This window comes from Oncorhynchus masou, chromosome 6, assembly GCF_036934945.1.
Source record: "Oncorhynchus masou masou isolate Uvic2021 chromosome 6, UVic_Omas_1.1, whole genome shotgun sequence".
Taxonomy (NCBI): domain Eukaryota; kingdom Metazoa; phylum Chordata; class Actinopteri; order Salmoniformes; family Salmonidae; genus Oncorhynchus; species Oncorhynchus masou.
Genome location: NC_088217.1, coordinates 20107983 through 20123258, shown reverse-complemented (window position 1 = coordinate 20123258; position 15276 = coordinate 20107983). Strand labels below are relative to the sequence as shown.

Sequence of the window (15276 nt, the reverse complement as noted above, 5' to 3'; positions counted from 1 at the left end):
AAATATGAATTTTGGGCCCTGCCTGAAAGCTGTTTTGGGCTGCTTTTAAACCGTTTTGGGGAATTCGAGTGTTCCTCCGGAACTATGTTCTGGCGTGTTGTTTTTCCATGCGTGCAGGGAACATTGTTACTGTTACCCTTGAAGAAACTGTGAGGGGGGAATCAAAAAATAGCTAGCTACACTGTTTATTAAAAAAAAGAGTAATCATTAACATATCGTCACTATTTCCTAAGGGAATGCAAAATGTAAGTACATAGTTTGGCACCTTTTTGTTTCGAATTTAACCTGTTTTTCAGTAACATAAGGGGCTTTCTAGATTAGCCATCCCCTGGACAATAGACGTTGGCTGAAAACAGCGATTTGTATGCTAACATGATGCTAGCTCACTAACAACAAGCTAGCTGCTCAATCACGCACGAACTAGCTGCTATCTGGCTGTATTTAGTACGACTTGTTTGTTCATATTCATAGAAATCGTTCAGATTTAGCTAGCTAACTAATTGTGGCAAAACAAAAGATAGTAGATAATCTGGTTATAGCTATCGCGGTAGCTAGTTTACCCAGCCTTAGAATAATACTGTCTTTTGAATGGGCACGGTAGCTAGTGCTAACGTTAGCTAACTAGCTATTTCTTAGCAGTGTTCCAACCCAGATTAGCGTTAAAAAAACAGTATCTGATTTGCTTGCTAATATTCGTAGATATATACATTTTTTATAATGTTGATGTTCGCTAACGAATAACATATTAAACGTTAGGAGGGTGGGTACAGAAAACAAGTAAGCCAGGTATCGGCTACCTATTTATGGCTGTTCGTCATAGCTACTTACAGAAGCTAGAGTTGGATACAATATTTTGCATTTATTTAGCATGTTTATGTAACACACTTCTATATGGCTCAGTAGTAGTGTGTGGGAGAGGAAGTTATGTTTTCTTAAATCTAAATTCAAATAACACACAATTATTGCCTTGGGATCATAGTTTGATATGCAGGAGGAGAGGTATTATTACATGCTGCTCAGTGTAGTGGCCATACAGTTGATATTTTGTAAGCAGCTGTGCAGGAATGTATAAATATTTTATGCTGGACATGCATGTATTATTGAAAACCTTATAATGTATCGGCTGACTATCTGGGTTCACCATGGATACAGATCACAAAGAAACTGAATGTTGAGATTCTTGAGTTTGAGAGGCAGGCGGCGATCTGTGATTCTGACTGTGTTCAATGCTGCAGCTTTCTTCCTCTGTCAGATTTGACACTATATTTTGTTTTTTAACACAAGGTTTTCACCTCCAGTGTTCTCTCAATCAGCTCTGGGCCCCTATCCACAAAGCTGGTCTATGATCAGTTTAGCCTTTTATATAATAATTTATGAACAGTGGGAATCTGATCCTAGATCAGCACTCCTACTGTGAGTCGCTCTTTTATTTAGTTTTTAACTTCATTTTACTAGGCAAGTCAGTTAAGAACAAATTCTTATTTTCAATGACTGCCTAGGAACAGTGGGTTAACTGCCTGTTCAGGGGCAGAACGACAGATTTTGTACATTGTCAACTCAGAGATTTGAACTTGCAACCTTTCGGTTACTAGTCCAATGCTCTAACCACTAGGCTAACCTGCCGAATACAGTCCCTGTTAGCCTACATAGAAAACCTGAATAACACAGCTAGTGAGATAGATATAGGCAATTCCACGTTAACATACTTATGATTTGACTCATTTGTCACTTTAAAATGCATGCAAACAAAAGCCACTGATTTTAAGTTTAACAAATCATACAACTTCTCTACTGTGTTGTCCAAACTTGTGAAACATAGACGTCTATGATTGGTTCAGATTCGGTCTGGTCAGGGCTGACACCAGATTTCAACTACTTTTCAGAATGCTTGTTACAGTACATTTACATTTAAGTCATTTAGCAGACGCTCTTATCCAGAGCGACTTACAAATTGGTGAATTCACCTTCTGACATCCAGTGGAACAGCCACTTTACAATAGTGCATCTAAATCATTAAGGGGGGGGGGGGGTAAATGGAATGAGGGTAGGTGACATTAATTACAAGAATTACAAGGCACAAAGCAATGTTTCTTAAACTTACTGAAGGCAAATCATTTATCCCCAACTAAATACAAGTGTTGATTTTAGTTGACAGGGGTCTTTACTTCAACATTGTGTTTCTAATATCTTAAATAAAATACATATTTAAGTAAAGTGTCATCTCTGCATTATACAAGCCTCCTTTTATGGTTTCTAGAAATATTTGCAAATGTATTGAAAATGAAATACAGAAATATCTCTGTTTATATGACTATTCACACCCTTGAGTCAATACATGTTAGAATCACCTTTGGCAGTGATTACAACTGCACACCTGGATTGTACAACATTTACACATTGCTCTTTTTAAAATTCTTAAATCTGGTTGTTGCTCATTTCTAGACAGCCATTTTCAAGTCTTGCCATTAATTTTCAAGCAGATTTAAGTCAACTGTAACTAGGCCACTCAGGAACATTCAGCGTCGTCTTGGTAAGCAACTCCAGTGTATATTTAGCCTTGTGTTTTAGGCTATTGCCCTGCTGAAAGGTACATTTGTCTGTTGGAAAGCAGACTGATCAAGGTTTTCCTCAAGGATGTTGCCTGTGCTTAGCTCTATTCCATTTATTTTTATCCCAAAAAAAGTCCCTTGTCCTTGCTGATGACAAGCATACCCATAACATGATGCAGCCACCACCAGACTTGAAAATATGTGGAGTGGTTACTCCTTGATGTGTTGTGTTGGATTTGCCTCCCAAACATAATGCTTTGTATTCAGGACATAAAGTTAATTTCTATGCCACATTTATTGCTGTTTTTTTAAATATATTGCAAACAGGATGCATGTTTTGAAATATTTTTATTCCATACAAGCTTTCTTTTCACTCTGTCATTTAGGTTAGGTATTGTTGAGTAACTACAATGTTGTTGATCAATCCTCTGTTTTCTCCTATCACAGCCATTAAACTCTAACTGTTTTAATAAAGTCACCATTGGCCTCAGTGAAATCCAAGAGCGGTTTCCAGGGTCTGTAGTGAGTTAGGAAGGACCCCTGTATCTTTGTACTAACTGAGTGTATTGCTACACTATCCAAAGTGTAATTAATTGACCTCACCATGCTCAAAGGGATATTCATTGTCTGCTTTTTATTTTATTTTTACCCATCTACCAATAGGTGCCCTTCTTTGCGAGCCATTGGAAAACCTCCCTGTTTTTTTGGTTGAACCTGTGTTAGAAATTCACTGCTTGACTGAGGGACCTTACAATTATTTGTATGTGTGGGGTACAGAGATCAGGTAGTCATTCAAAAATCATGTTAAATACTATTACGGCACACAGAGTGAGTCCATGCAACTTATGTGACTTGTTAATCAGCTTTTTACTCCTGAACTTATTTCGGCTTATCATGACGCTGGGTTTGAATACTTATTGCAGTGTTTCCCAAACTCTGTTCACGGGACTCCATGAGGTGCACGTTTTGTTTTTTGCTCGGGCACTACACAGACAATTCAAATAATCAAAGTTTAAAGATTAGTTGATTATTTGAATCAGCTGTGTAGTACTGGGGGCAAAACCAAAACGTGCACCCTTAGTGTTTCCAAACTCAGTCCTCGGGAACCCAAACTTATTGACTCAAGACATTTCAGCTTTTCCTTTTGAATTCATTTGTAAAAATGTTGAAAAACATAATTTCACTTTCACGTTATGGGGTATTGTGTGTAGGTCAGTGACACAAAATCTAAATGTAATCCATTTTAAATTCAGGTTATAACAAAATGTGGAAGAATTTAGGAGGTGTGAATTCTTTCTGAAGGCTCGGTAGTTTGCCCGTCAACTCTTATGACCAAGTATGAGCCTTGCCAAGTATGCTACTCCACACATTTATAAGAGACATGGCATAAAATATCTAATTTCTAGCTTTGCAGCACACTCTGCGTCTTTCATTAATAGGAGAAAGGTAGACTTAAAGTGCGTGAGAGAATGTCTGTCTTGCATGTGTGGGCGGGATCTGTGACACTCGGACCTGACACAGTCGTTTCATAACCATCTGAAGGAACCGTTTCGGACCTGCCCTGAGACTGTATGTAGGCTTTTGTATGTGAGTGAGGTGAGAGAAAGGGGCAGAGAGACCATGCTCTGTGTGTCTATTGGGTTAGCCTGTTCAAGGGAAGGCACAGCCTGAGTGGCGATGGCCAGTTATGTAACTTAGGTCTTATGTAATTGGCCAGCTCGCTCACGCTCTCTCTGTCTCTCGCTCACACACATAAATACACACACACACACAAGCTCCTTTTACTCTTTTCTCTCTGACTCTTTGCGAATGCAAGCTTTCGGAGAGGCAGAGTAAAATGATGACAGTTTATAATTCACTGTATTGTTCTATTGCAAGCACTTCTCTGTCTTAGATAACGAAAGTGAAAATGAAACCATGTGATTGATAACGATCTACTTGCTGATGTGATTTATGTTATCATGCTTTTGTTGTTTTTCCACATTTTCGTTCTATTTTCCAACCCCCAACAAGACAGCCCACTTCACAACAATAAACTCTGCACATTTTGCCAAGCTTAAAGAAAGTTCGCCAAAATTACATATTTGTTTCCTTACCCTGAATTGGCCTAGGTCACCTATCCCTTTAAATGGGGTCTCTGCTTTGTTGTTTGACATAATGGCTAAAGCGGTGTGTGCTCTATTTGATTGCAGGTACCCCAAGTGAGGATGTGTAGGTAATGCTCTGTGGGACGCCATGTCTGAAGAATCGATCTCAGGAAGTGACCTGGACCCCAGCGTTAACAGTGAAGAGGAGGATCTGGAAGAGGAGGAGATTGATGATGAGGGTGACAACGATGGGGATGATGAAGATGATGCAGTCGGTGAGTGGCGGGGAGAAGGTGTCACCTCCGTAGATTTGACTCTAGTTTATTACTCACAATTAATACATTCTAGAAGTCATTCTAATTCACTTTAAATACTATATCTGTTAAAGGTAGAGTAGGTGACACGTAAAGTAAACAGCACTTGTCCACTGTTGTGCTGCAGCTACCATGTTGCAGCAGAGCGAACCGTAGCCATCCACATTTGAAAATACTCTGTGCGAGTGCATCTTCTTGCATTGCGCTCAATATTCTCAGTTCATCCTGCTGCTCAGGGCAACGTCATATCGCAGAGTCTGTTTTAAAATGGTTGTACAGCAGTCTGACGCAAAACATCTTTATTTAAAATGTGAACTTATGTAGTCAACCAATCAATTACACAGTACGTGTCCCCAATGGCACCCTATTCCCTACTTTTGACCAGGCCTATGGTACCTGGTCAAAAGTAGTGCACTACAGAGGGAATAGAGTGCCATTTGGGGGACACAACAGTCAGGTAGTGAGCCAGGCACTCGGAGACAGTCTTCGGAGCCACCGTGTCCCACATTGTTACAGACGGACAGGTGTCAGCAACATGTTAGAACAGACAGAACCACAGCCAGGAGAATGCAGGTTCTGATGAATGCTGCTGGAATGAAACTTCCATCCTGGAGCTGCCTGCATCTGCTCTGAGCAACGCCTCCAAACTATGTGTTCAATCCCAAGAATGTGAGAGACTTCCAGGGGTAAGGAACACCAAGCAAGGCCCCACTAACTCTCACAGCCTGGCTGCCTAGAAGGATGGGAGACTAATGAAGACACTGGATGCATCCCAAATGGCACCCTATTCTCTTTCTAGTGCTGTACCTTTGACCAGGGCCCTAAGGGCTCTTGTAAAAAGTAGTGCACTATTAAGGAAAATAGGGTTCCATTTGGGACGCAAACACTGTATGTAACATGTCTTACTGGGTTCATACAGTAATAGCAATGAATGAACCATAGAGAAAATGATTATTTGGCTCATTAAAGAATACAAGAGTTAGGATTTAAGGACGATTTCCAAGACACATCATTAAGCCTGATCCTGGACTTAGAATGTTGTTCAATTGAGATTCTCCATTGAAAGTACCCCAGAAACTGATCAACCAATGCTTCTGTAAGGGAAAGGGGGATAATCAAGTCAGTTTTACAACTGAATGCATTCAACACCATTCAATAGTGTCCAAGGGGGATTGGAGAAAGTTCCCAACAAACAATGCTTTCCCAAAAGGGTTTGTCTATTTCTCTAACCCTATTGGCCAGTTTCCCAGACACTGATTTAATAATTAGTTGACTGATTGATGTCATTCTCTGCTCCTCTGTCCCACAGAGCGGCCAGAGAGTGGCCATGGCAGTACAGAGATGGAGACCCAGGGAGGGAGGGACTCCCCCTCAGCTACCTCACCCTCGGAAGAGCCTACCTCTGGGCCCCCTTCTCAGCCTTCCTCCAGGCCTTCCTCCCAGCCCAACTCGAGACCTGCGTCTCGATCCAAGCCCCTGTCTGGCGATGGCTCCCAGCCCCCATCCCGTCCTGAGAGCCCCAGTCAAGACAAGCCCTCTGTGGACAAAAAGCCCGCCTCCAGGCCTTCTTCTCAGCCCAACTCGAGACCTGCATCTCGCTCCCAGCCCCCGTCCCGTCCTGAGAGCCCCAGCCAGGACATCCCCCCTGCGGGCAAAAAGAAGAAACCAAGGGCCTCCAAGGCTTCAAAGTCCCAGGCCCCTTCGTCCGGTCCTGAGAGCCCCAGCCAGGACAAGACCTCTGTGGGCAAAAAGAAGAAACCAAGGGCCTCCAAGGCTTCAAAGTCCCAAGCCCCTTCGTCTGGTCCTGAGAGCCCCAGCCAGAACAAGCCCTCTGCGGGCAAAAAGAAGAAACCGAGGGTCTCCAAGTCTAAAGACCCTAAGCCTGCTAAGACCTCTAAACCAGCACACATGAGGAAGAACATCAGGTATTTGTTTGATAGGGCGGTGCCAATGTATAATGCACCCTCTTCTAACCTATCCCCCTCCTTTCCTCTGATCCTTCCTCCTTTCCTCTGATCCGTCCTCCTTTCCTCTGACCCGTCCTCCTTTCCTCTGTTCCGTCCTTCTCTCTTCTGGCCCGTCCTCCTCTCTTCTGACCCGCCCCCTCCGTCCTCCTCTCTTTTGACCCGCACCCCCCGTCCTCCTCTTCTGACCCATCCTCCTGTCTTCTGACCCGCCCCCCTCCGTCCTCCACTCTTCTGACCCGCCCCCCTCCGTCCTCCTCTCTTCTGACCCGCCCCCCTCCGTCCTCCTCTCTTCTGACCCGCCCCCTTCCGTCCTCCTCTGACCCGCCCCCTCCGTCCCTCTTCTGACCCACCCCCTCCGTCCTCCTCTCTTCTGACCCGCCCCCCTCGACCCGCCCCCCGTCCCTCTCTTCTGACCCTCTCCCCCCGTCCTTCTCTGACCCGCCCCCTCCGTCGTCCTGTCTTCTGACCCGCCCCCCTCCGTCCTCCTCTCTTCTGGCCCGCCCCTCTCCGTCCTCCTCTCTTCTGACCCGCCCCCCTCCGTCCTCCTTTCTTCTGACCCGCCCCCTTCCGTCCTCCTTTCTTCTGACCCGCTCCCCCGTCCTCCTCTTCTGACCCGCCCCCCTCCGTCCTCTTCTGACCCACCCCCCTCCGTCCTCTCTTCTGACCCGCCCCCCCTCCGTCCTCCTCTCTTCTGACCCGCCCCCCCTCCGTCCTCCTCTCTTCTGACCCGCCCCCCTCGTCCTCTCTTCTGACCCTCTCCCCCGTCCTTCTCTGACCCTCCCCCTCCGTCGTCCTGTCTTCTGACCCGCCCCCCTCCGTCCTCCTCTCTTCTGACCCGCCCCCCTCCGTCCTCCTGTCTTCTGACCCGCCCCCCTCCGTCGTCCTGTCTTCTGACCCGCCCCCTCCGTCCTCCTCTCTTCTGACCCGCCCCCTCCGTCCTCCTCTCTTCTGACCCGCCCCCTCCGTCGTCCTGTCTTCTGACCCACCCCCTCCGTCCTCCTCCTCCTCTCCTGACCCGCCCCCCCGTCCTCCTCTCTTCTGGCCCGCCCCTCTCCGTCCTCCTCTCTTCTGACCCACCCCCCTCTCCGTCCTCCTTTCTTCTGACCCGCCCCCTTCCGTCCTCCTTTCTTCTGACCCGCTCCCCCGTCCTCCTCTGACCCGCCCCCTCCGTCCTCTTCTGACCCACCCCCTTCCGTCCTCCTCTCTTCTGACCCGCCCCCCTCCGTCCTCCTCTCTTCTGACCCGCCCCCTCCGTCCTCCTCTGACCCGCCCCCTCCGTCCTCTCTTTTGACCCGCTCCCCCATCCTCCTCTGACCCGTCCCCCTCTGTTCTCTGGTCTGACCCGCCCCCCCCCCCTTCTCCTCTGACCCGCACTCCCCCCTTCTCCTCTGACCCGCACTCCCCCCTTCTCCTCTGACCCGTCCCCCTCTCCTCTGACCCGTCCCTCCCTCCCTTCTGATCCGTCTTCTTCCTCCTCTAACCTGTCCTCCTCTCCTTTAACCTGTCCACTGTCCTCATCTACTTTAACCAGTCTCCTGTGCTCTCCTCTAACCCGTCCTCCTCTCCTCTAACCTGTCCTCCTCTCCTCTAACCTGTCCACTGTCCTCATCTACTTTAACCAGTCTCCTGTGCTCTCCTCTAACCTGTCCTCCTCTCCTCTAACCTGTCCACTGTCCTCATCTACTTTAACCAGTCTCCTGTGCTCTCCTCTAACCTGTCCTCCTCTCCTCTAACCTGTCCACTGTCCTCATCTACTTTAACCAGTCTCCTGTGCTCTCGTCTAACAAGTCCTCTCCTTTAACCTGTCCTCCTCTCCTCTAACCTGTCCTCCTCTCCTTTAACCTGTCCTCCTCTCCTCTAACCCGTCCTCCTCTCCTCTAACAAGTCCTCCTCTCCTCTAACCCGTCCTCCTCTCCTCTAACAAGTCCTCCTCTCCTCTAACCCGTCCTCCTCTCCTCTAACCCGTCCTCCTCTCCTCTAACCCGTCCTCCTCTCCTCTAACAAGTCCTCCTCTCCTCTAACCCGTCCTCCTCTCCTCTAACCCGTCCTCCTCTCCTCTAACCCGTCCTCCTCTCGTCTAACAAGTCCTCCTCTAACCCGTCCTCCTCTCCTCTAACCCGTCCTCCTCTCGTCTAACAAGTCCTCCTCTAACCCGTCCTCCTCTCCTCTAACAAGTCCTCCTCTCCTCTAACCCGTCCTCCTCTCCTCTAACCCGTCCTCCTCTCCTCTAACCCGTCCTCCTCTCCTCTAACAAGTCCTCCTCTCCTCTAACCCGTCCTCCTCTCCTCTAACCCGTCCTCCTCTCCTCTAACCCGTCCTCCTCTCCTCTAACCCGTCCTCCTCTCCTCTAACCCGTCCTCCTCTCCTCTAACAAGTCCTCCTCTCCTCTAACCCGTCCTCCTCTCCTCTAACAAGTCCTCCTCTCCTCTAACCCGTCCTCCTCTCCTCTAACCCGTCCTCCTCTCCTCTAACCCGTCCTCCTCTCCTCTAACCCGTCCTCCTCTCCTCTAACCCGTCCTCCTCTCCTCTAACAAGTCCTCCTCTCCTCTAACCCGTCCTCCTCTCCTCTAACCCGTCCTCCTCTCCTCTAACAAGTCCTCCTCTCCTCTAACCCGTCCTCCTCTCCTCTAACCCGTCCTCCTCTCCTCTAACCCGTCCTCCTCTCCTCTAACCCGTCCTCCTCTCCTCTAACCCGTCCTCCTCTCCTCTAACAAGTCCTCCTCTCCTCTAACCCGTCCTCCTCTCTCCTCTAACCCGTCCTCCTCTCCTCTAACAAGTCCCCCCTCTCCTCTAACCCGTCCCTCCTCTCCTCTAACCCGTCCTCCTCTCCTCTAACCCGTCCTCCTCTCCTCTCTAACCCGTCCTCCTCTCCTCTAACCCGTCCTCCTCTCCTCTAACCCGTCCTCCTCTCCTCTAACAAGTCCTCCTCTCCTCTAACCCGTCCTCCTCTCCTCTAACCCGTCCTCCCTCTCCTCTAACCCGTCCCCTCCTCTCCTCTAACCCGTCCTCCTCTCCTCTAACCCGTCCTCCTCTCCTCTAACCCGTCCTCCTCTCCTCTAACCCGTCCTCCTCTCCTCTAACCCGTCCTCCTCTCCTCTAACCCGTCCTCCTCTCCTCTAACCCGTCCACTGTCCTCATCTACTTTAACCAGTCTCCTGTGCTCTCCTCTAACCCGTCCTCCTCTCCTCTAACCTGTCCTCCTCTCCTCTAACCCGTCCTCCTCTCCTCTAACCCGTCCACTGTCCTCATCTACTTTAACCAGTCTCCTGTGCTCTCCTCTAACCCGTCCTCCTCTCCTCTAACAAGTCCTCCTCTCCTCTAAACTGTCCTCCTCTCCTTTAACCTGTCCACTGTCCTCATCTACTTTAACCAGTCTCCTGTGCTCTCGTCTAACCTGTCCTCCTCTCCTCTAACCTGTCCTCCTCTCCTCTAACCTGTCCACTGTCCTCCTCTACTTTAACCAGTCTCCTGTGCTCTCGTCTAACAAGTCCTCCTCTAACCCGTCCTCCTCTCCTCTAACCTGTCCACTGTCCTCCTCTACTTTAACCAGTCTCCTGTGCTCTCGTCTAACAAGTCCTCCTCTAACCCGTCCTCCTCTCCTCCGAACAGGAAGCTGCTAAAGGAGCACCAGATGGAAGCAGTAACCAAGGCAGCCCAGCAGGAGGAGTTAGAGAGGCTGAGGCGTCTGGAGCAGCAGAGGAAGGACTATACAGCACCACCTGTCACAGATTGTCCTCCCCCAGGTGAGAGTTCTACCCCAAACCACCCTCTAGACAAAGAAAATACATTTGGGGGGGGGGGGGCTTCAATGAAAACGCTCTTCAGCGGAAGGGTGGGGGCCAGTCAATGTGACAGTCAATGTGTGTAGGACTAAGGGAGAAAGTAACCAAACCGAATCGTGCAATTTAGACAAATTTGTTGCGGCCTGTCTTTGCTGTATAAAATCGTTGTAAAGAATCTAGCTAGCTACAGTAGCCAACTAGCTAGCTAAAGTAGCAAGGCTAATTAAGGCCATTTAGAGGCGTCCTTGTCTACAACAACTCTATTGATATGAAACGGCCTACTTGTTGGTTGATCATTGTAGCCTAAGCCTTCTTATTTAGCCAACTTAATTTGGTTATTTAAATTACATTTACCATTGATTAGAAATCTCCCACTTCACTTGCTACACATGGAGCCAATAACTGTAGCGCCACTTCTACTGGTGCCTCTTTGTTATGGGGTGCACTCATAAACACTGTCAAACTGTTTTATTAAAATTTAGTTGGGGCAGAGGTCTGTGTGGGGTTGTGATTCTGAATGTCTAGATAGCTAGCAAGAAGCTGCAATGTGGGGAATTGTAGGTGGCACCGTTCAGCTAGTTTTATCTTGTTCTAGATACCATCTTTTGACTCATGTCACGTCTATGCTAATACGGCAAAAATTCACTAGCTAGCTAACCAACAACTGTAACAATATATTTGAATCAACAAGTGCTGATTATGCAAATGTATTTGGGTTTCCAGTAAACATTGGAGACAAAATATAGTTGATATATTGTCAACAATCTTAGCCAACCCCGTCTGTTTTGCCCCATAGTTGTGCATGTCGGTTTTCTTGCGAAACAACCAACCCACCTATGTCAAATAGATAATTTTAGTACATTTTAGACAAAGCCCCCGCAAAAAAATGTAATACTTTCTGAGGTACTGTGCTCATCCCTTCTCTTTCGATCTTTCACTTATACCCTGTCTACACTGCTCGCGTCACAAAATAAATGTAGGAATCTATGTTATTCAATTATTGCACCCACACTGCTCGCATGGGTGATTGAAAGACGAACTGTTGCCGGTTGTTGTTGTAATACTATGAAAGTTTAGATGCCAGTCACCATATAAGTTAAATGATGAAAAGGCCTGGAAGGAGGACAGATGACTCGAAACGATTTGGTTGACCATTTTTTTATGTGTGGATTAATTGTTGGAGTAGAGGACCTTGTGCATTTCAGGTAAAATAACAACCTAATGTTTATATCCCAGGACAAATTAGCTAAAAACGGCAAGCTAGCTAAATAGGACAAATTAGCTAGCAAGTGCAAGCTAAATTGCCATAAATGTTTAATGCTTTTCAACCTGTCCCCAAATTAATATCATTGGTTCAGAGTTTGTTTTGATATTTTAACCTGCGTGTCGTGATCACGTTTGGTGTAGGGCAGGGGTGTCAAAGTCAAATGGACGGAGGGCCAAATAAAAAATTTAGCTACAAGCCGAGGGCCGGACTGTTCGAATGTTCATTGAAAAATTTTTAAATGACGCATATAGTCTAGTGAACCTAATTGAACCTACTGAAAACCTAACAAATATATTCCAATATGATCAGATAAATAAAGCAATATTTTCTTATGGCTCTGTCAGTAATCTTTAATTTTCAACAGACACAAAAGACAAATTTCCTTTATATAAAAATCCCCATAACATGAACATTAAATGAAAGAAACCGGTATTCAAGGCACCATCAGTAGCCTATATTTTCTATTTTAGCAAAAGTGGGCTAAATTTACTTCAAAGAAAAAACAATAATAGCAATTTTCTATCATCCACTCAACTGAAATATTTTTAAAATATAATTGGATTGAAATACCTTGTGATTTGGCTTTTTTGAACAGAGCCTGTCGAGATTTGAGGCCTCGTTTTAATTCCTCTGCCTTTTGTAGCCTTTGTTCCATGTCCATATTCTTGTTTTTGTCCGCGTGTTTCGTTTCATAATGTCGTCTCAGATTATACTCTTTCAGTACCGCCACACTTTCTCCACACAGAAGACACACAGGTTTTCCAGCTACCTCCGTGAACATATACTCCGACTCCCACCTTGTTTGAAACCCCGGTTCTCAGTGTCCACCTTCCGTTTTGCCATTTTTGATGGGTATCTGAAAGTTAATTTTACTGTGATGCTGACGACTGCTGTGCCAATAAATATTGAAATGAAGCAGCCTACTGCTCGGTGCGTCACCGTTGCATTGTGGGAAATGTAGTATTGGTGCGTGTAAAAGATCTGCGGGCTGCCGGCTTGCTGCGGTCTGCGGGCCGGTTCTAATAATAAATCAAGATCATCCCAGGGGCCGTAAAAAACCTTCTCGCGGGCCGGATGTGGCCCGCGGGCCTTGACTCTGACATATGTGGTGTAGGGGGACAAAATAAATGTGTGCACAATGGCGCACACGCTCAGCCAGATTGGGTTCCGTGTTACCCGTATCCTACTCTGCCTGTCTGTGTCTCTCTCTCTTTCTTTCTCTCGTTGTTCTCAGTGCATTTCCCTCTCTCCTCCAATAGAATCGGTGTTGAGGCCTGGGGAGGAGGAGTGTCAAGGTCAGGGGTCGTTAGAGGCTGCTTTCCTAGCCAGGCAGGACGTTATCTGCCTGGACAGCAGTGACAGTAGTGAGGAGGAGGAGAAGCAGGAGGATGTCAAGCCACCAGCTATCCCCATTATCAGACTGGCTATCAGACCTGCTGTCAGACCTGCTATCAGAGATGGTAAGACTGTAGGAGGACTGCTCAAATAAAGGGAACAACCACAACTCTCTGGCTGTGTCACAAATTGAACCCCAAGACACTTGTGGAGATCTGAGACTATTCGATTGGTGTACATAATATGGTGTAACATCCCCATAGCCTATCTATCAGAAGGTAAGGCGGTGCTATTAACATATTTCTTAGACCTGTCCAATCCTTTCAGATCTCTAGAAGGGCAAAGAACGTTATAGGTAGGACCTTGAAGTTATAACGTTCCTTGGTTGGACTAACAGGAATATATATACACAGTAATTGGTTAGCTGTCAGGTTCCGAATGCTTAATGGCATGAACTATGAATATCAATTTTCCTGCTCGGAACTAATGATGCCTGCTGTCTTCCAGGACCACAGTGGAAATGAGTGTGTTATTTTGATGTTTTTAACTGTGTCGTTGTTTACCCGAATAATAAATACATCTAATCGATCAAATTCCTCCCAGACGTGATCGAGCTGAGCTCTGGGGACGACGACGCCCTGCAGATCAGCAGTGAGTCGGCCAATGAGGACGAGGACGAAGGTGTGGGGGGCACGGCGGAGAGCAGTGGCGCGCATATCAACGACTCGCTCAACCAACCAGATGCCCAGGGGAGGGTCCTAGTTAATATCAACCACCCCGCAGAGGAAGAAGACCTGTTCCTCGCCCCACAGCTGGCCCGGGCCGTCAAACCTCACCAGGTACGTTAACTAATGCACGCGTGCACACGTATACACACACTGCAGCACCCTGCTGAGGAAGAAGACCTGTTCCTTGCCCCACAACTGGCCCAGGCCGTCAAACTTCACCAGTTACTTTAACTAATGCACACACACACACACACACACACACACACACACAAAACTGCAGAGGAGGAAGACCTGTTCCTTGCCCCACAACTGGCCCAGGCCGTCAAACTTCACCAGTTACTTTAACTAATGCACGCACACACACACACACACAAACTGCAGAGGAGGAAGAACTGTTCCTCGTCCCACAACTGGCCCGGGCCATCAAACCTCACCAGTTACGTTAACGAGCTCACACACACACACGAACACACAAGCGCACCCACACACAGACTGCAGCACCCCACAGAGGAGAAAGACCTGTATCTCACCCCACAACTGGCACGTGACGTCAAACCTCACCAGGTACACTAACTCACTAACACTGCATGCGTTATTTAATTGAGTTCATTCTCTCTTCCTCCATCCCTCATCTCCTTCTCACTCCTTCCCCCACTTACCCCCCCCTCTCTCGCTCCATCTCTTTCCTCCCCCTTCTTTCCTACCTCTCTCCCTCCCTCCCCAGGTTGGTGGGATCCGGTTCCTCTATGATAACCTGGTGGAGTCTCTGGAGCGCTATAAGGGCAGCAGCGGGTTTGGCTGTATCCTGGCCCACAGCATGGGTCTGGGCAAGACCCTGCAGGTCATCTCCTTTATAGACATCCTGCTCAGACACACCGGGGCCCACACCGTACTGGCCATCGTCCCTGTGAGTAGACCGTTAAGGAGATGATGAGTGTGTCTCGCTCTCTTCTCTTGCTTTCTGTCTCTTTCTCCCATTGCTCTCTGTTCATCTCCCCTGTGTGTCTCTGTGTGTGTGTGTGTCTGTCTGTGAGCACAGCTGTGTCTTTATCTCTCTCTTTCTCCCCAGGTGAACACCCTTCAGAACTGGCTGGCAGAGTTTAACCTGTGGCTTCCCACCCAAGAGGCTCTTCCCCCTGATAGTGACCCTGCCATCGTCACAGGACGCACCTTCAGAGTCCACATCCTCAATGACGAGCACAAGTATGTGACATTTTATATAGTAAAGCTGACTAACACACTGCACT

The 15276-nt window shown here is 47.4% G+C and overlaps 1 protein-coding gene across 1 annotated transcript in view; it reads left to right on the top strand.

Annotated features, from left to right (window-relative positions):
* The first annotated feature begins 135 nt into the window (after nucleotides 1–135).
* LOC135541488 (helicase ARIP4-like) overlaps nucleotides 136–15276 on the top strand; it is a 33872-nt gene continuing 18731 nt past the window's right edge. The window contains 8 exon segments of the mRNA XM_064967798.1: nucleotides 136–245; nucleotides 4742–4911; nucleotides 6260–6875; nucleotides 10527–10660; nucleotides 13226–13426; nucleotides 13905–14140; nucleotides 14754–14936; nucleotides 15099–15232. Of these exon segments, the coding sequence (XP_064823870.1) occupies nucleotides 4785–4911; nucleotides 6260–6875; nucleotides 10527–10660; nucleotides 13226–13426; nucleotides 13905–14140; nucleotides 14754–14936; nucleotides 15099–15232 (1631 nt within the window). The 5' untranslated portion in view covers nucleotides 136–245; nucleotides 4742–4784.